Genomic DNA, 21,732 nt, shown 5'->3' with positions numbered 1-21,732 from the left:
TGATCTGTCCACCTTGACCTCTCACAGTGCTACAGCCTATTTTTAATTATTATTATTATTATTTATTTATTATTATTTTTTTTGAGACAGAATTTCGCTCTTGTTACCCAGTCTGGGGTGCAATGGCGTGATCTCGGCTCACCGCAACCTCTGCCTCCTGAGTTCAAGCAATTCTCCTGCCTCAGCCTCCCGAGTAGCTGGGACTACAGGCGTGTGCCACCATGCCCAGCTAATGTTTGTATTTTTAGTGGAGACGGGGTTTCACCTCATTGACCAGGATGGTCTCGATCTCTTGACCTCGTGATCCACCCACCTCGGCCTCCCAAAGTGATGGGATTATAGGCGTGAGCCACCGCGCCCGGCCTAATTATTATTATTACTGTTTTTGAGATGGAGTCTCACTCTGCTGCCACGGCTGGAGTGCAGTGGTACAGTCTTGACTCACTGCAACCTCCACTTCCTGGGTTCAAGCGATTCTTCTGCGTCAGCCTCCTGAGTAGCTGGGATTACAGGTGTCCACTGCCACGCCCAGCTAATTTTTGTATTTTCAGTAGAGATGGGGTTTCACCATGTTGTCCAGGCTAGTCTTGAACTCCTGACCTCAGGTGATCTGCCCACCTTGGCCTCCCAGAGTGCTGGGATTACAGGTGTGAGCCACCATGCCCGGCCTGTGAAAATGTTTTCTATTTAAGAAACTCTGGGGCTGAGTGTGATGGGTCATGCCTTTCATCCCAGCACTTTGGGAGGCTGAGGTGGGAAGATAGTTGAGGCCAGGAGTTTGAGACTAACCTGGGCAACATATCAAGACCCTGTCTCTACAAGTAATAAAAAAAATTAGCTGGGTATATTGGGAGGATCACTTGATCTCGGGTGGTCAAGGCTGCCGTGAGTTATGCAATGGACTGAAGCCTGGTTGACTGAGTAAGACCCCATCTCAAAAGAATAAAAACTTCTGCGGCCGGGCGCGGTGGCTCACGCCTGTAATCCCAGCACTTTGGGAGGCCGAGACGGGTGGATCACGAGGTCAAGAGATCAAGACCATCCTTGGTCAACATGGTGAAACCCTGTCTCTACTAAAAATACAAAAAAAAATTAGCTGGGCATGGTGGCACGTGCCTGTAATCCCAGCTACTCAGGAGGCTGAGGCAGGAGAATTGCCTGAACCCAGGAGGCGGAGGTTGTGGTGAGCTGAGATGCGCCATTGCATTCCAGCCTGGGTAACAAGAGGGAAGCTCCGTCTCAAAAAAAAAAAAAAAAAGAATAAAAACTTCTGATTTTGAGACAACAGTGGGTTTTGATTTTTCCTTTCTGGTTTTCCTACGATTAATGGTTTCTTTTCAGTTCTGTCAGTTTTTAAAATCCATTTTCTGTGCCATCTCTTCCATGAAGTCCTCTAGATCCCATCAAGTGTCTCAGAACTCTTCTAATACTTATCTCTGTCACTTATTTTCTTATTTTAAATAGTTTTTCATCTCATAAGATTATAAATTTCTTGAGGGGAGGTTTTGCATTGTATCTTACGCATTATTATTCACTATTTTGTTGAATTTGACAGCATGTCAAAGTGACATTTTTAAATTAGAAACTTTGATGATACAGGCTGAGGTGAAAGTCTTTAGTAGGTCAGGCACGGTGGCCCACACTTAATAATTGCAGCACTTTGGGAGACCAAGGCAGGTGGATCACAAGGTCAGGAGTTTGAGACTAGCTTGGCCAACGTGATGAAACCCCGTCTCTACTAAAAATACAAAAATTAGCCAGGTGTGGTGGTGGGCAGCTATAATCCCAGCGCTCAGGAGGCTGAGGCAGGAGAATTGCTTGAATCTGGGAGGCAGAGGTTACAGTGAGCCAAAAACGTACCACTGCATTCTGGCCTGGGTGACAGAGCAAGACTACCTCTGGCGGGGAAGGAAAGGCTTTAGTAGCCTTGGAATTAGTAGGAAAGAGTTACCAGTGTTAGAATATTTGCATTATGTAGGACCTAGTTTTAAGTAAAATTAAGTGTTTTTGTTTTGTTTTGTTTTCAACAAATGAGCATTTGAGATGTTTTGAGGACTTTGGTTAAGTAAGAACAGCTACAGTGAGATCAGTGAAAACTTTTTCAGACGTGTCACAGTTAAAAGCATTGTCTGCAATGTTCCCTGATCTTTTTTTTTTTTTATCAGATGCTTTGAGTATTTATTATTTGAGGTTTTTATCTGGCCAAAAAGAAAAGTTTATTTATATTCTCCTTGTTTTTATTCTCTTTCATGGTTTCTAGCATTTCCAATAAAAGATTAAGAGATGTTCATTAGCTAATACTGTGCTACTATTTTGCAAGGCACTGTACTGAGAGCTTATGTAGGTTATTTGATGTAACTGTATTAACCTATTTTGTTTTTTATTTATTTATTGACTTGGAATCTTGCTCTGTTGCCCATGCTGGAGTGCAGTGATGTGATCTTGGCTCACTGCAACTTCTGCCTTCCAGGCTCAAGTGATTCTTCTGCCTCAGCCTCCTGAGTAACTGGGAGTACAGGCATGGGCCACCACACCCAACTAATTTTTGTATTTTTAGTAGACAAGGGGTTTCACCGTGTTGGTCAGGCTGGTCTTGAGCTCTTGACCTCGTGATCTGCCCCCCTTGGCCTCCCCAAGTGCTGGGATTACAGATGTGAGCCACCGCACCTGGCTTATTCGTTTATTTTTGAGACAGAGTCTCCCTGTGTCACCCGGGCTTGAGTGCAGTGGCGTGATCTCAGCTTACTGCAGTCTCTGCCTCCCAGATTCAAGTGATTCTCCTGCCTCAGCCTCCCGAGTAGCTGGGACTGCAGTTTCGTGCCACCATGCCTGGCTAAATTGTATATTTTTAATAGAGATGGGATTTCACCATATTGGCCAGGTTGGTATCGAACTCGTGACTCCAAGCAATCTGCCCACCTCGACCTCCCAAAGTGCTGGGGTTACAAGTGTGAGCCACCACGTCTGGCCTATTATCTTATTTTTCAAATGAGAGAATAGCCATGTGACTCACATCTGTAATCCTAGCGCTTTGGGAGGCCAAGGCAGGTGGATTGCTTGAGCCTGGGAGTTCTACAATATATATAAAATCTTACAGTTTTTAAATGTTGACAACTAATTTAAACTAGTTTAAATTAAGACACAAACTGTGTAGGTCAAACAAAACACCTTTTGACAGCAGTTACACTATATACCATATTGCTTAAGAGGATGGATGCCTTAATTGCTTCTCTTCTTGATTTTTTTTTTTTTCTTTTTTTTGAGACGGAGTTTCGCTCTTGTTACCCAGGCTGGAGTGCAATGGCGTGATCTCGGCTCACCACAACCTCCGCCTCCTGGGTTCAGGCAATTCTCCTGCATCAGCCTCCTGAGTAGCTGAGATTACAGGCACGCGCCACCGTGCCCAGCTAATTTTTTGTATTTTTAGTAGAGATGGGGTTTCACCATGTTGACCAGGATGGTCTCGATCTCTTGACCTCGTGATCCACCCGCCTCGGCCTCCCAAAGTGCTGGGATTACAGGCGTGAGCCACCGCGCCCGGCGCATTGATTTTTTTATCCTTCCAAGATTGTTTCTCTATAAGAACACATTTTCTAAAGTTGTTTAATTCTCTTCTTAAATATATTAAGTGGAATATATTAAACTTACTGTGCTTTTTAAAACTTAATTATAATTGAGATGAATCATCTTCATATTGTTAGGTAGGATGCTATGAATTTTGATACTTTAAATTTACTGTATTCTCTCTAGACCTGGTGATGACTGGAAAAAGACTTTAAAACTCCCTCCAAAGGATCTAAGAATCAAAACTTCGGTAAGTTGGTTGTAAAATTCAACTAGAATAATGGTGGTAGGGAGGGGAGGGGGACTTGAAGTAAAATACAGCTGTCCCTCAGTATCTGCAGGAAATTGGTTTCAGGACTACAACACCACTCTTAACCCTTCTCTTCCGACTCAGTGAGATAGATATTCAGGCTATGTATTCCCATTTTGTGGATGAGAAAACAAAAGTTCAGAGCAGTTAGTTCTCTTAGCCTATTGTTTTCAACCAGGGAGAATTTTTTTTCCCAGGGGGCATTTAGCAGTTTATAGAAACATGTTTTGCTTATCATCACTGGGGGGATGCTAAAGGACAGCCCTTTACAACAAAGAATTTTGTGGCCCAAACTGTCAGTAGTGCTGAGCTTGAAAAACTTGACTTAGCCAAAGATATTTGTAGCTAATGAGTGGTAGAGCTGGGATTTGACTTTATATCTTGTGATTTGCAATTCATGGCATGATACTTGTGTAAAAAAAAACACTATTCCACTGTCCTTAAAAGACTATGCCAAAGGGCTGGGCACAGTGTCTCACCCCTATAATCCCAGCAGCTTGGGAGGCCAAGGCAGGCAGATCATCTGAGGTCAGGAGTTCTAGACCAGCCTGTCCAACATGACGAAGCCCCATCTCTACCAAAAATACAAAAATTAACTGGGCGTGGTGGCAGGCACCTGTAATTCCAGCTGTTCAGGAGGCTGAGACAGGAGAATTGCTTGATCCCAGGAGACGGAGGTTGCAGTGAGCTGAGATCATGCCATTGCACTCCAGCCTGGGTGATCGAGCCAGACTCCATCTCAAAAAAAATAAAAAGAAGACTTTGACTAAATGTCCTTTCCCCAAAACAGCTTATAAAATAGCTTGTGTGTCGAAGTGGGGAGAATGATTATTCTTCAGGAAAAGTTGAAATACAGTTGACAACAAGTAATCTGCATATATTTAAGACTGGGCAGGTAAAGTACTAAAGTCAGATAAGTTTTTTTTATTTTTTGAAACAGAGTCTGGCTCTGTCCCCCAGGCTAGAGTGCGGTGGTAGGATCTCAGCTCACTGCAACCTCAGTCTCCTGGGTTCAAGTGATTCTCCTGCCTCAGCCTCCTGAGTAGCTGGGACTACAGGTGTGCACCACCAGCCCCACTAATTTTTTGTATTTTTAGTAGAATGGGCTTTCATCATGTTGGCCAGGCTGGTCTCAAATTTCTGACCTCAGGTGATCTGCCCGCCTCAGCCTCCCAAAGTGCTGGGATTACAGGGGTCGGCCACATGCCTGGCCCAGATAAATTTTCTTAGACATAGATAAATTTACCAAAGGACACAGTGTTCTTTATTCTTTTGCTGTTTCTTTTGTTTGACTAGGATGTGACCTCCACAAAAGGAAATGAGTTTGAAGATTACTGTTTGAAAAGGGAGTTACTGATGGGAATTTTTGAAATGGGCTGGGAAAAGCCATCTCCTATTCAGGTATGTTTACCCTTTTTATCACATATATAAGGTTATGTGTCAAGTATTAAACAGTTTTCTTTTTGTTTTGTGGAAGTAGTATAGTGAACTAACATTTCTCTCTCATGTATACACACCTTTTCTGAAACTTTTAAGGGTAAGCTAGAAAATCATGGCCTTTTACCTCGAAATATTTCAATGTTTATTTCTTAAGAATAGGATATTCTCTTAAATAACCACAGTACAGTTACTGTCAATTAACATTGATAAAATAATTCTATCTCATCTGTCATTCTAATTATTAATTGACCCAAACCTGTCCTTTTTAGCAGTTTTTTTCTTCTATACAGCATCCAGTCTAGGATCAGGTATTACACATAGTTACATATCTTTTAATCGTTAGCATTTCCTTAATATTTGCTCTTCTTTTTTGATGTTGACAGATTGAAAATACAGCATACAACCCCTTCCCCCATTCCTCTATTTTTTTCTTGTTTTTTGTTTGTTTGTTTGTTTTTTGTGGCTGGGTCTTTGCTCTGTCACCGAGGCTGTAATTCAGTGGCTTGATCTTGGCTCACTGCGGCCTTGACCTCCCAGACTCAAATTATCCTCCTGCGTCAGCCTCCTGAGAAGCTGTGACTACAGACATGGGCCATCACACCCAGCTAATTTTTGTATTTTTTGGTAGGGATGGGGTTTTGCCATGTTGTCCAGGCTGGTTCAAACTCCTGGGTTCTCCATAGTGCTAGGATTATAGACATTAGGCACCATGCCTGGCACCCTTTTTTAACTGATAGAACATTCCCCATTTGGGGATTTTCTGTTATTCTCAAGTAGGTTCAAGTTATGCGTTCTCAGCCAGAATAATGTAGAAATCACATTATGGCCGCCTCAGGGTATCATATTTGAAGGTGTACATAGTGTCCATTTGTTCCTCTTTGATGATGTTAATGTTGTCTGATTTTTCTGTTGTGTAGTTACTGCTCTTTCCCCCTCACTTGAAACTAATAAGCAATCTGGGGTGCATTTTAATTTTAAGACCATGAAAATACAATGACACCACTGATACCCTCCTCCTCAAACCCAGTAAGATAGATATTCAGGCTAGGTTGTTGTTCCCATTTTTGTGGATGAGAAAACAAAAGTTCAGAGCAGTTAGTTCTCTTAGCCTATAGTTTTCAACCAGGGAGAATTTTTGTCCCCCGTGGGTATTTAGCAATTCGTAGAAACATATTTTGCTTATCATCAATGGGGGGATGCTAAAGGACAGCCCTTTACAACAAAGAATTTTGTGGCCCAAAATGTCAGTAGTGCTGAGCTTGAAAAACTTAACTGAGTCAAAGATATTTGTAGCTAATGAGTGGTAGAGCTGGGATTTGACTTTATATCTTGTGATTTGCAATTCATGGCATGATACTTGTGTAAAAAAAAAACAAAACTTCCCCCGAGTTTTAGCACCCATGCTTGATCTCATCTCTGCAATGACTGGTTATGATGACTTTGCAATTGTAGCACTCCCTCCGTATTTGGCCCTATAAAGAAGAAACTTCCTCTCTCAGAATGTCTTCAGAAGAAGAAAAAAAAGAAAAGAAACTTCCCTTTCCCCCACCCATATATATCTGTTATCAGTATGGACTTACCATTTTTTTTCAATTCTAAAAATATCCTAGGATATTTAGATCTGGCCAGTGTAAGCTCTTACAAGCTGGTTCCTGTGTTTTTATGATGTGTCCCCTTCATTTTTCTTGAGTACTTTCTTGCTTTTTTTCTTTTTTGGAGATGGAGTCTAGCTCTGTCACACAGGCTGGAGTGCAATGGCATGATCTTGGCTCACTGCAGCCTCACCATCCTGGGTTCAAGTGGTTCTGGTGTCTCAGCCTAATTGCAGGTGCATGCTACCACACCTGGCTAATTTTTGTATTTTTAGTAGATGCAGGGTTCACCATGTAGGCTAGGCTGGTCTCGAACGCCTGACCTCAAGTGATTTCACCCACCTTGTGCTGGGATTACAGACGTGAGCCACTGTGCCCAGCCGCTTTCTTGCTTTTTGACATAACATGATGCCAGGTTTCTATTATACCTACCCTGACCCAGTGTTGGCATCTAAGGATCCTTGATTCTTTTTAGTGCGGAGTAGTATTAGGGACCAAGACCCCAGGCATTAGATATCCTGTTTGCTACTTGGTTCTTTCATTGGAAAGAGCAAGAAATAAATGCATGTATATACATATCTACGCATGTATACACACATATATATAATGTACATATAAACATGCATTATGCATAGACCAGTTTAATAAATGATGATGACAGCACATATACTTAAATTGATGAAATGATTGAATTCAGGGTGTGCTAAGGACAAACCCTGTGACATCACTGAGTACTTTTTCATTGAGCCAACATACGTTGAGTGACCTAGAAAGTGGTGGTTTTTTTGGGTTTTTTTGTTTTTTTTCCCCCCCAAGATTTGAGGCTTGGAAGCCTCCACCTAGATTTCAGAGGAGAAAGTATTTGACCCTGGGGATTCTATGATGAATAAGACAGATATGGTTCCTGGCCAAGCACAGTGGCTCACACCTGTAATTCCAGCACTGGGAGGCTGAGGTGGGCAGATCACAAGGTGAGGAGATCAAGACCATCCTGGCCAACATGGTGAAACCCTATCGCTACTGAAATAGAAAAAATTAGCCAGGCGTGGTGGCACATACCTGTAGTCCCAGCTACTTGGGAGGCTGAGGCAGGAGAAGTGCTTGAACCTGGGAGGTGGAGGTTGCAGTGAGCTGAGATTGTGCCACTGCACTCCAGCCTGGCGACAGAGCAAGACTCTGTCTCAAGAAAAAAAAGAAAAAAGACAAATCTGGTTCCTGTCTTACAGTTTGGAAAGGACAGCTAATTATACAAATAATTCACTGTATAGAGATCCAAGATGGCTGATGATTAGCAGCTCGGGCACGTACCTCCCAGTGAAAGCGCAAAGAACGAGAGGACGCCACACTTTCAGACGAATATTAGTTGCTCACGGACCACGAGATTCCCAGTGGAGGAGCTCCACGGGTCGCCAGGGCGACTCTTGTGGCCGGCGTGGCGGTTTTGCTGGTGCCTTAGCACGCCAGTTCTTGGTGCAGAGTCCGGATATTCCCGGGCAGAAAAGCACCATCAATCTTAACACCGCTGTTTTGGCCGGCTCAGTGGATTGCTCAGATTTCGGCCTAGGGAATCAACAAGTTGGACGTCAGAGACCCAGTTAGAAAGTCGGTAATTATAAAGACGACAGACGGACAAATATATAATGAAGGGAAGAAACCAGCGTAAAAAGGTAGAGAATACTCAAAATCAGAACGCCTCTCCCTCTACAGGGGATGGCAATTCCTCATCAGTAACGGAACAAGGCTTAATAGATTACACGGGTATTCCAATAACAGAAGCAGGTTTCCAAACGTGGGTGATAAGAAACTTCTGTGAATTAAAAGAACTTATTCTAACCCAATGCAAAGAAACTAAGAACCTTGAAAAAAGGTTTGACGAAATGTTAATGAGAATGGACAATTTAGAGAAGAATATAAGTGAATTGATGGAGCTGAAAAACACAACACGAGAACTTCGCGAAGCATGCACAAGTTTAAACAGTCGAATTGATCAAGCAGAAGGAAGGATATCAGAAGTCGAGGACCAGCTCAGTGAAATGAAACGAGAAGACAAGAATGCAGAAAAAAGGATGAAAAGGAATGAGCAAAGTCTCCAGGAAATATGGGACTATGTGAAAAGACCTAATCTACGTTTGATAGGTGTACCTGAATGCGATGAAGAGAATGAATCCAAGTTGGAAAATACTCTTCAGGATATCATTCAGGAAAATTTTCCCAACCTGGCAAGGCAGGGTAATATTCAACTCCAGGTAATACAGAGAACACCACAAAGATATTCTTCAAGAAGACCAACCCCAAGGCACATAATTGCCAGATTTATTAGGGTTGAAATGAAGGAGAAAATACTAAGGGCAGCCAGAGAGAAAGGTCAGGTTACCCATAAAGGGAAACCTATCAGACTTACAGCAGATCTCTCAGCAGAAACCCTACAAGCCAGAAAAGAGTGGGGACCAATATTTAACATCCTTAAAGAAAAGAACTTTCAACCCAGAATTTCCTATCCAGCCAAATTAAGCTTTATGTGCGAAGGAAAAATTAAATCTTTTGCGAACAAACAAGTACTTAGAGAGTTCACCACCACCAGGCCTGCTTTACAAGAGCTTCTGAAAGAAGCACTGTACATATAAAGGAACAACCAATATCAGCCTTTCCAAAAATATATCAAAAAGCAAAGAACTTTAACACAATAAAAAATTCACATCAACTAATGGGCAAAACAGCCAGCTAGCATCAAATGCTGGTATTAAACTTATATATATTTTAATTGGATAAAAAGCCAAAACCCATAGGTATGCTGCATCCGGGCCCATCTTACATGAAACAATACACAAAGACTCAGAGAGAAGGAGGAAGACTTACCAATTGAACAGAGAGTAAAAATAAACTAATAAACAAAAAGCAGGAGATGCAATTCTCACCTCTGATAAAGTAGACTTTAAAGCAACAAAGATCAAAAGAGGCGAGGAATGACATTACATAATGGCAAAAGGATCAATGCAACAAGAAGAGCTAACGATTCTATAGATCAACGAGATAGAAAATTAACAAGGATATTAAGAACTTGAACTCAGACCCGGAACAAGTAAACTTAATAAATATTTATAGTACTCTCCACTTCAAATACACAAAACATACATTACCACCTCACACCTATTCCAAAGGTGACTATATAATTGGAAGTAAATCACTCCTCAGTAATCGCATAGCATTTCATAGGTTTAAATTAAATATTGGTTGGCTGTTTGTTTGTTATCTTCTTCCCTTATTCCTTCCTGACTACATCATTAAGTATAATTATCAGTATAAAAGAGGTTTTCAATACCCATTACTAAATTGCATTCTAGCCTGGGCAAGAAAGCAATACTCCCATTCTCTCTCCCTCTTTCTTTTCCTTCTCCCTCCTCCCCATTCTCTCTCTCTCTCTTTCTCTTCCTTTTTTCTCCTTCCTATTCTCAAAAAAAAAAAAAAAAAAAAAAGCTACCATTTAAATCTATTTTCTAAAAAGGCAAATTTCGAAAAAAAAAAAAAAAAAAAAAAAGAACAGATGCAGAATTATCTGCCCTCCCCCTTTCTGCAAAAAAAAAAAAAAAAAAAAATAATTCACTGTAATATGATGGGTACCTTTCTAGTTGGAATTGCGTATGTATGTAGTCATTAAAGAAAGATGGGACAACCTGGAAGCATTGATCTATGTTTCAAGTGGAGAATGCTGGGTAGTGATTGCCTGCTAATTTTTTGGATTTTAGTAGAAACGGGGTTTCACCATGTGGACCAGGCTGGTCTTGACCTCCTGGGCTCAAGCAGTCTTCCTGCCTTGGCATCCCAGTGTGCTAGAATTCTAGGTGTGAGTCACTGCACTTAGCCCAGTCCTCATTCTTAATGGATATTTGCTAACTCCTATTTCTTACCTTGTATTACAGTTTAAAATTGACTTTGTTACTTGTACTCTCAGTATTGGTATAGCATATAGACAATGAACTCTTCAGTCACTTAACCAGTCTGACATTTAGCTTTTTCTATAAAGTAGAAATAAGTAATCTCCCTCACAGGATTTTTATTGTGAAGATCAAATGTAATGTAAAACCAAATTTTGAAATAGCAAGGTACTGTATGAATATGTTGTTTTAGTTACTCAAGGTTACCACTTGTATTGCCTGTTTCTTCCCTATCGTTTTATCCTGGGGAATCCATGGAAAGTACAAGATTATGTGTTTCTTAGAATCATTCAGAGTAACAAATCACAAACATTAGGATTTTAGAACCGAAACAAAATTTGCAGATCCCTTAGTAAAAACTTTTTTTTCTTTTTCCTTTTTTCTTTTTTTTTTTGAGGCCAAGTCTCGCTCTGTCACCAGGCTGGAGTGCAGTGGCGCAATCTTGGCTCACTGCTACCTCTGCCTCCCAGGTTTAAGCGATTCTCCTGCTTCAGCCTCCCAAGTAGCTGGGGCTACAGGTGCATGCCACCATGCCCAGCTAATTTTTGTATTTTTAGTAGAGACAGGGTTTCACCATGTTAGCCAGGATGGTCTCGATCTCTTGACTTCATGATCCACCTGCCTCAGCCTCCCAAAATGAGATTCAGACGTGAGCCACCATGCCCGGCCTATTTTTTATTTTCATAGATTTTTGGGGAACAGGTGGTGGTTGATTACATGAGTAAATTCTTTTTTGTTTGTTTGTTTTTGTTTTTGTGAGGCAGAGTTTTGCTCTGTCACCCAGGCTGGAGTGCACTGGTGTGCTTTTGGCTCACTGCAACTTCCACCTCCTGGGTTCAAGTGATTCTCATGCCTTGGCCTCCTGAGTTGCTGGGATTACAGGTGCATGGCAGCATGCTCAGCTAATTTTTGTATTTTTAGTGGAGCTAGGGTTTCACCATGTTGCCCAGGCTGGTCTTGAACTCCTGACCTCAGGTGATCCACTCTCTTCGGCCTCCCATAGTACTGGGATTACAGGCATGAACCACTGTGCCCTGCCAAGTAAGTTCTTTAGTTGTGATTTCTGAGATTTTGGTACACCCATCACCACCCTGGTAAAATATAACCTCGTGACAGGCTGTCTTCTAGTATTCTTTCCACTCTTATCTGTCTACTTATTTTTTTGTCATTCCCCCCGCTCCCTTGCTTCCTAAAAGTATCTCTTCTATCGTGCTTGGTTTTACAATTTTATCCAGGCATTTTTTTCCCCTAAATATTAAAGCTGTCTTGATGAGATGTGTGTCTTCTGCATTTGAATATTTGTTTGAGATGGAGTTTAGTTGCTGTTTGGCTATGAGATTATTGGAGAATTGTCTGGATGCAGTGGCTCACACCTGTAATCCCAGCGCTTTGGGAAAGCCAAGGTGGGCAGCTTGCTTAAGCCTAGGAGTTCGACACCAACCTGAGCAACATGGCAAAACCCTGGCTGTACAAAAGTTAGCTGGGCATAGTGGACACGTAGTCTTAGCTGTTAAGTAGGTTGAGGCTGCAAGTGAGCCAGGATTGTGCCACTGCATTCCAGCCTGGGCAACAGAGCCAGACCTTGTCTCACACATGCAAATAAAAAAAAAGATTGTTGAATAATTAGGTACTTAAAATTATATACTTTCAAAAGAGGTTTTACATTGATAGGCTAGAACAAGATATAGTACAGATTGCTCCCACACTTGTTTCTTTGATAGAGCCATCCGTGACCAGTTCTAGGTCTGGATGCTGTGGCCAGTAGAATAACTGCCATTCTAAAGGTGTAGCTTCATAGGAACATAGACTTCTTTGGTAGGCCTACGCATACACTGTTTTTGTCTGCTTAGCATTATTTGAAACTATACTAACTTTGAGATTATGACTGAGAAAGATGGTCCCTCTTGTTGCTTCCAAACCCTGAGCACACCTTTTGAAGACTTTTTTTGAAAATCTAAGAAGGTGAAGAAGTGAGAGGTAGTTTACTAATGAGGGAAACATGGAAGCTCCTTACTGTGACAACAAAATTTTGTGCCGGGTCAATAAGGATTAATAGTTTAATATTTATAGTTGAGAATTACAGCATTCTGTGACATTTTGAATCCTGTAATAAATCATTCTTCCTGCTAACAATGGGTTTATTATGACTGAAATAATTGTTTCCTAAAAACTCAGGGTTTTTTTGTTGTTGGTTTGTTTGTTTGTTTTGATGGGGTTGGGGAGACAGCGTCTTACTTTGTCACACTGGCTGGTCTTAAACTCCTGGCCTCTAGTGATTCTCCTGCCTCAGCCTTCAAAGTGTTGAGATTTACAGGTGTGAGCCACCATCCCCAGCCTCAATTAGAGATAGTATTAGAAATTACTATCTCTTTTTTTTCCTAGTAAGCAGGGGGCATCTGTAACAGTCATTGCTACCTCCTCTGCAGTAACCATGGGATTTTTTTTTTCTCTTGGAAATTAAGGTTTGGAAAGTAAGAGGAAGCAGTCAGTGTAAATGCAGCTAGTTGGGCAGTGTTGAGCTTCTGTTGGTACCACACTTTCGTAAAATACCTCTCAATACTAGGAAATTGGAAAGTATACTATTCTTTGATCATAGGCACCAGAAACCAACTTGATCTAACATAAGCAAAAGGAAATGGATTGGAAAAATATGGGAAATTCACAAGATGGAGAAGGCTAGAGAAACATGCTTGCAAATGCCTAAGAACTGAGATAGCTATGAAGGACTTAAGAAGCTGTAAGGGATGCACTATAACAATTTAGATTCTTAGGAGGCAGCATTCCAGTGGCCTAGTGTGGGTTATGTGTCTACCATTTGGCTTAGAAAGTTGATGAGGCTTAGTCTTTTGGGACAGGGGAGAGCGGGGTATGTAATTCCTTAGAAGGAAGTTGGGATATTACCTAGCAAAGGAATACTAATAGAGTAACCAAAACACAACAAATACTCTTCAGTCAGTATCTAAATGTTACAGTGGAATGTGAACTTGGAGACCTAAGGTGGCAGATGTCAGGCCTAAGCTTGTTGGGTTGGTTTTTGGGGGTTTTGTTTTTTTGGGTAATAGCTTTATTGAGGTATAAACCACATATCACACATTGAAAGTGTACAGTTTAATGCTTTTTAGTGTATTTAGAGTTGTGCAACCATTACCACAATAAATTTTAGAATATTTTGATCAGCCCCACAACACATTTTATCAGCCCCACTGTGACCCTTGTAGCAGTCACACCTCATTTTCCCCCAGCCTTAAGCAACCACTAGTATACTTTGTCATTCTATATTTGCCTATTCTGGACATTTCATATAAATGGAATCACATAGTATGTGGTTTTGTGTGACTGACTTCTTTCACTTAGCATAGTATTTTCTGATTTCATCTGTGTTGTAGCATGTATCAATATTCCATTCCTTTTTGCTGAATAATATTCCATTGTATGACTCTACTACTGATTATCCACTGATTACTACTGAATGGATAATCAGTAGTAGAGCCATACAATGGAATATTGTTAAAAATATTAAATAACATTTGGGGTTATTTCCCAAGGACTGAGGATTTAATGTGGTATTTTGTGAAAAATCTGAGAAGCAGGAAGGGGATTTAATGAACTCAATTGTTATTCATCTGAAAAAACTAACTTGTGATTTTAAATAAAATGGCAGCTACCTTCCACTATGCTCCCCCCAACCCCCCAGGCTGGAGTGCAGTGGCGAGATCTCAGCTCACTGCAACCTCCGCTCCCCTGGGTTAAAGCGATTCTCCTGCCCCAGCCTCCCGCCACTGTGCCTGGCTAATTTTTTGTATTTCTACTAGAGATGGGGTTTCACCATCTTGGCCACACTGGTCTTGAGCTTCTGACCTCTTGATCCACCTGCCTCAGCCTCCCAAAGTGCTGGAATATTGCACCTGGCCTGTTTTTCCTTTTTATTTTGAGAGAGAGTATCGCTCTTTTCACCCAGGCTGGAGTGCAATGGCCAGATCTCGGCTCACTAGAACCACTGCCTCCCAGGTTCAGGTGATTCTCCTGCCTCAGCTTCCTGAGTAGCTCAGATTACAGGTGTATGCCACCACGCCCAGCTGATTTTTGTACTTTTAGTAGAGATGGGGTTTCACTATGTTGGCCAGGCTGGTCTTGAACTCCTGACTTCGTGATCCTGCCACCTCGGCCTCCCAAAATGCTGGGATTACAATTGTGAGCCACTGCACCCAGCCTACTCTTCCCTTTTAAAAATAGGAACTGCCCCAGCTTTTAACTTATAAAGTTTTATTTTATTTTTAATTATTTATTTTGAGACGGAGTCTGGCTGCCACCAGGCTGGATTGCAGTGGCACAGTTTCGGCTCACTGCAACCTCCACCTTCTGGGTTCAAGTGATTCTTCTGCCTCAGCCTCCCTAGTAGCTGGGACTACAGGCGCACGCCACCACACCCAGCTAATTTTTGCATTTTTAGTAAAGATGGAGTTTCACTATATTGGCCAGGCTGCTCTCAAACTCCTGACCTCATGATCTGCCCACCTCAGCCTCCCAAAGTGCTGGGATTACAGGTGTGAGCAACTGCACCGGCTTTTAAGTTATATTTATAAATGAAGTTTATACTATTATTTAAAAAAAAATACATAGAAGTAACTGGCTATTAAGGATAATGCTGCTACAAAAATTCAGGTGCAAATTTTTGTGTGAAGATGTTTTTATTTCTTTTCCGTATGTACCTAGGATTGCTAGTTCATAAGGTAACTCTGTTGAACTTTTTGAGAAACTGTAAGACTGGTTTCCATCATGGGTGTATACATTCCCACTAGCAGTGTATGAGGGTTCCATTTGCTCCACCTTACTGCCTACATGTTATGTGCAGATCTAAGTTCAAATACTGGCTAAAGCATTTCTTGCTTTGTGACCTTGGGCAAAACAACTAATCCTGTTTAGGATCCATTTTGTTGTAAAACGAAGTGCCTAACTTGAATGTTGTACTCAGCACATGGTAACTTTTTAAAAAAAGTTTTAGTTTCCTTCCTCTTTTGCCTCCTCCTCGGCAGTTCCTCATAATTTCCTATTGCGTTTCATAGCTTTCTGAACTTGAATTCTCTTGCTTCATATTACCTAATCTTCCTGAGAAACACTGGTAAGAGGCAGTGTGGATGTGCTGAATTCAGTGACTCCTAATCATAATTAGCCATTGTATAGGACAAAATAGGATGTGTTAACTTACAGTCTATCACATGTACTTTGTTAAAGCCTTATCTTTGAATAGTTTTTGTAGGGTGCATAATCCCTATCAAAGAGGGCAAAGGAATAGAAGTCAGTGGACTTAATCTAAGTCAGTCAAAAGATCAGCTAAAAAGGAGAATTAGGATACCTCCAGTCTAATTCTGTTCTGCCTCACTTCATTGAAAACAAGGTTTATACTTTAAAGAACCTGACCCAGCAAGTCGTTATGAGACTGTCAGAGATCACCTATCTTACCTTTTTCAATACTGTAGAACTGAGTAGTATACAGGCAGCCTGTTGAAAACTACAGACAACTGGCACCACAGAACCACAAAAGAGAAAACCTGAGGTGACAGGGTAATGGGAGTCCTCTGGAACAACTGGAGATAATGGTTGACTTAAAGAAGGCGGGAAGAAATTTAAACAAAAGGGCTAAAGCCAAGGCTTTCTTCTTTGAATGCTTTACCTTAATAACCATACTCTTTAATTCCAGCTATAAGAACTGAGACTTTTTTTTTTTTTTTTTTTGAGATAGAGTCTTGCTCTGTTGCCCAGGCTGGAGGGCAGTGGCATGATCTCAGCTCACTGCAACCTCCTCTTCCCAGGATCAAGCAATTCTCCTGTCTCAGCCTCCTGAGTAGCTTGGACTACAGGCATGCACCACGATGCCTGGCTAATTTTTGTATTTTTAGTAGAGACAGGGTTTCACCGTGTTGACAAGGCTGGTCTTGAACACCTGACCTCAGGTGATCCACCCACCTCGACCTCCCACAGTGCTGGGATTACAGGCGTGAGCCACTGCGCCCAGCGGACAACAATGTTTTCACAGTTGTTCTGACAGCTGTGTTGTTCTGACCATATGGAACCCATTTATATCCCTGTGACTAGGGTTCTATGTAGAAAGGGTGTTGTTGTGGGAGATGGAAGTCATCCTGCTTATATTATTTAGTCATTGCTACCAATAGCAATGGGTTTGTTTTCGTGGTTTGGTTTTTCTTGGAGATGGAGTCTCATCCTGTCGCCCAGGCTGGAGTGCAGTGGCGCGATCTCGGCTCACTGCAACCTCTGCCTCCTGGGTTTTAGTGATTCTCCTGCCTCCGGAGTAGCTGGGATTACAGACATGCACCACTACACGTGGCTAATTTTTGTATTTTTAGTAGAGTCAGTTTCACCGTGTTGGCCAAGCTGGTCTCGAACTTATAACCTCATGATCCACCTGCCTTGGCCTCCCAAAGTGCTGGGATTACAGACGTGAGCCACTGCGCCCGGCCTACCAATAGCAGTTTTAAAGGGCTAAAGCTGTGGGATTTTTTTGGTTTTTTTTTTTTTTTTTTTTGGTCGTTAGCCCATGCATAGAAGGAACAAATGTCAGTGACTGTGAATTTGGTTTCTAGTGTTTTAGCTTTAGAAATTAAAAATTCAGGTCAGGCACCGTGGCTCACACCTGTAATTCCAGCACTTTGGGAGACCGAGGCAGATGGATCATCTGAGGTCAGACGTTCAAGACCAGCCTGGCCATCATGGCGAAACCTTGTCTGTACTAAAAATACAAAAATTAGCCGGGTGTGGTGGCACATACCTGTAATCTGAGCTACTTGGGAAACTGAGGCAGGAGAATCACCTGAACCCAGGAGGTGGTGGTTGCAGTGAGCCGAGATCGGGCCATTACACTCCAGCCTGGGCAACAAAAGCAACACTCTCTCTCAAAAAGGAAAAAGAGGCCAGGCGCGGTGGCTCACTGTTCAGTAAGTTCTTTTTCGTAAATATAATACTGATCTACCATTTTGAGGTGAAGTTTTCTGTAGTTTTGAAGCAGCAAGGAAAAGGAGTCTTCCTTTTATGAACTGTGCGGAGGATTTTTAAGAAAAATAACATTTTAAAAGTATTTCTACACAATTAGGAAAGCAACACCAAAAAAAGAAACAAAAAAGGAAAAAAAGTAAAGCAGTATATCTAACATTTTTTAAGTGACCTTTAGAGATGGACAGTCATCTTTGGAATTTAGATATATAACAAGGGGGTTTTTTGTTTTTTTAAGACTCAGTTTCACTCTTGTCTGCCAGGGTGGAGTGCAAGGGTGTGATCTCAGTTCACTGCAACTTCCGCTTCCTGGGTTCAAGCAATTCTCCTGCCTCAACCTCCCAAGTAACTGGGATTACAGGTGCCTGCCACCACACCTGGCTAATTTTTTTTTTTGTATTTTTAGTAGAGATGAGGTTTCACCATGTTGGCCAGACTGGTCTTGAACATCTGAGCTCAGGTGATCCGCCCACCTCGGCCTCCCAAAGTGCTGGGATTACAGGCGTGAGCCACCGCGCGCAGCCTACTTGGTTTCTTATTAAAGAAATAATATGCTAGATTTCATTTGAAATTCAAAGCTCTAGAATCAAGAACTAGGTTCCCAATTATTTGACTACTTTTCTGAGTCTAAGTAAATGCTGTATAAACCCTTTGTTGTTTGTTATTTGACTACTAGTATCCTGTCCACATCACACTCCCAGCCTTTTTGGCCCTAGTCCTAAATTTACTACCATAAGCAAAACCATGGTAAATAAGGCCCTAAATCTGTGTTTTTCTTGTTTTGTGATGGGGAATGATAATATTTATCTGGGAGCAGAAATGTGCTTAGTTCTTTTATTTAATTACAGTTTAACTTTGTTATGTAGGAATCACAACATAAACTTTTATAATACAAAAACTTAATTTCTTCCAGGAATTTATTTGGGAAAACCGTGAAACAATGTATAAACACCTGTTCTAAAACATTTTTATCTGAAAGACAATGTCCTAATGTTTATCATGCTTTTAGTTTTTAAAATGAAAAGGGGAGGGCCTTACAAGAAAAAAACTTTTTTTTTCCCCCCAAACCTGTGAAGAACAGTTTCTAGGCCTAAATATGTTTAATATAATGCTAAAAGTTGCAGCAGTTGCTGCTGCTTATATGAGCTGTTGACATTGTCTTTTGTAGTCTCTCTTTTTTTTTTTTTTGAGACGGAGTTTCGCTCTTGTTACCCAGGCTGGAGTGCAATGGCGCAATCTCGGCTCACCGCAACCTCCGCCACCTGGGTTCAGGCAATTCTCCTGCCTCAGCCTCCTGAGTAGCTGGGATTACAGGCATGCGCCAGCATGCCCAGCTAATTTTTGTATTTTTTAGTAGAGATGGGTTTTCACCTTGTTGACCAGGATGATCTCGATCTCTTGACCTCATGATCCACCCTCCTCGGCCTCCCAAAGTGCTGGGATTATAGGCATGAGCCACCGCGCCTGGCCCCTTTTGTAGTCTTTTATGACCAAGGCATAAACATGGCTTTCATCTTAACTAGTTTGGGTTAGGGTTCAATACTGTACCCGAACACCAACAGAACTGTTTGACCTTTAATAGAAGTCTTAGTACTACTGTTTTCTATTTTTAGCCAGTTTATAAAACCTCGACCACCTAGATAGAGTCTTGGTAGTTATTCTGTTTGTCTCTGAAATGTAATGATGTCATTGGATCATTATATTAGGTTTTAGAATTAGAAGTGAGAAGACAAATTTCCTCCCTCCCTCCCTTCTTCCCTTCCTCCTTCTCTTTTCTTTTCCTTCCTTCCATCCGTCCGTCCATCCCCCTCTGTTGCCCAGGCTACAACTACACCCTCTGTTCAGTGATGCAATCTCAGCTCACTGCAGCCTCCGCCTCCTGGGTTCAAGCAATTCTCCTGCCTCAGCCTCCTGAGTAGCTGGGACTACAGGCACGCACCACCACACCCAGCTAATTTTTGTATTTTTAGCAGAGACAGGATTTCACCGTGTTGGCCAGGCTCTCTCGAACTCTTGACCTCAGGTGATCACCTGCCTGGGCATGATTACAGACAGGGGCCACCATGCCTGGCTGAGAAGGCAGATTTTAATTGTCTAGCTATCTGACCCATAAAGTTAAATTGGAGGTGGCAGAATGTTTTTGTTGTTTTCTCTATTTTAAATTTGCTACAAGATAGAGAATTTAAAAAAAAAATTCAGAGGTTTAGGACCTTAATTCTTTTCATAAGAAATATTCTCTCAGCATATGTTGTCTCCTAATACCCTAATCAATCTTAGAGCCCATTATTGAGTAACTGGCATGTCTTCAGGACCAGGGCATTCTCTTAGGTGTTTTGCTTTCTTGTTATTCGTACCTGTTCTTTTAATTTCTCTTTCGTATATGTCTGTTTATTTTTCAGTAACTTTTGAGAATCTTTTGCTATTGTCTGGGAAATTTAACTTAGTATGAAGTACTTTTATGTTTTGCAAAATACATAACAAAGTAACCCAAATGTGAAAATGGGACATCACTTTCAGTGATGCGACTGTAGATTGAGGTAACTGTAATAGAATTGAATCCTCAGTAGAGAGCACATTTCAGAACAGAGAAGTAGGCTGTAAAGACAGACATTGGAGGTTTACTTATTATATAAATAAATGACAAATAGGACTGAAGGTTAAGCTTTCCCAGCCTATTCGCGTTTTGTTGCAGGGATGAGGTTTAAAGCTACAATTTTTCACTGTGGTCAAATTGGTTTGCTAGTCTCAATTTATAGTCTTACCTTGGAATTGTTTTTGCTTTTTCCTTCAAAAATTTTTGTTGAGATGGGGGTGTAACGGCCTTGCCTAGGCTGGTCTCAAACTCCTGAGCTCAAGTGATCCTTCTGCTTTGGCCTTCCATAGTGCTGGGAATATAGACATGAGCCACTGTGTCTGGCCATCTTTTTTTTTTGAGACAAGATCTTACTCTTTCAGACTGGAGTGCAGTGGTGCAATCATGGCTCACTTCACCCTTAGCCTCCTGGCTCAACCTCTCAAGTAGCTAGTATTGCAGACACGCACCACCACACCCAGCTAATTTTTGTAGAGATGGGGTATTTCCATGTTGCCCAGGCTTGTGTTGAACTCCTGGGCTCAAGTGATCCCCCAACCTCTGTCTCACAGTGTGCTATGATTACAGGCGTAAGCTGCTGTGCCTGGCCTTTTTTCCCATTTTTATTTGAAGGAGGCTTTGCTTTTGTCTGTATTTTCAAGTGCTGTTTATGGGTCAGCCTGAGTTCCTCCACTTTCTTTGTTTTCCTCAGACACACATGTACACAGTTTTTATGACATTGAGTTACAATTTAAAATTCTATGAGGAGTTCTGTTAATACTGGTTTATAATCATGTTGATGTTGATTGGTCCTGCTGATTTACTTGGATCTCTGCTATTCATGTAGAATTCAAATATAAGATACTTAAAGCAGTGCCGAAAGAGGTATCCTTCTGTGTATTTCAGAGAGGAATTTGCTTGTGTACTAAATTCACAATTAATTTTTTATTGTCTCTTTTAGGAGGAGAGCATTCCCATTGCTTTATCTGGTAGGGATATCTTAGCTAGAGCAAAAAATGGAACAGGCAAGAGCGGTGCCTACCTCATTCCCTTACTTGAACGGCTAGACCTGAAGAAGGACAATATACAAGGTTAGTTGAATAAAAGTTTGTTTCTAAACTAAAATTGTGAGTTTCAGCCTTGGAGCTATATGTAGAAGATATTCCTTTTTTTTAGTCAGAATTTACATTATCTAAAATTTGTATTCTTTCTTTTCGTTTTTTTTTTTTTTTGCCTGATGATCGTCTTCTAAAAATGATTCCCAGCTTTTTAGAGATTTCTAGTTATCAGAGTTTATTATATGATACACAGTTTTAA

The 21,732-nt window shown here is 41.3% G+C and overlaps 1 protein-coding gene across 4 annotated transcripts in view; it reads left to right on the top strand.

Annotated features, from left to right (window-relative positions):
* The window catches only part of DDX6 (DEAD-box helicase 6), a 52,878-nt gene that overhangs the window by 7,079 nt on the left and 24,067 nt on the right, over positions 1–21,732 (top strand). For all 4 annotated transcript variants that reach the window (XM_064375472.1, XM_021671194.2, XM_064375470.1 and 1 more), the window contains exons 3-5: positions 3,751–3,814; positions 5,171–5,275; positions 21,377–21,506. In XM_064375472.1, the coding sequence (XP_064231542.1) occupies positions 3,751–3,814; positions 5,171–5,275; positions 21,377–21,506 (299 nt within the window). The remainder of the gene's footprint in view (positions 1–3,750; positions 3,815–5,170; positions 5,276–21,376; positions 21,507–21,732) is intronic.

The sequence above is a fragment of the Aotus nancymaae genome, unplaced genomic scaffold, assembly GCF_030222135.1.
Source record: "Aotus nancymaae isolate 86718 unplaced genomic scaffold, 86718_ANA_hifiasm-v0.15.2.pri h1tg000012l, whole genome shotgun sequence".
In the NCBI taxonomy this organism is placed as follows: Eukaryota; Metazoa; Chordata; class Mammalia; order Primates; family Aotidae; genus Aotus; species Aotus nancymaae.
The sequence above is the reverse complement of the archived record's forward strand: the minus strand, read 5'-3'. Positions and strand labels throughout refer to the sequence as shown.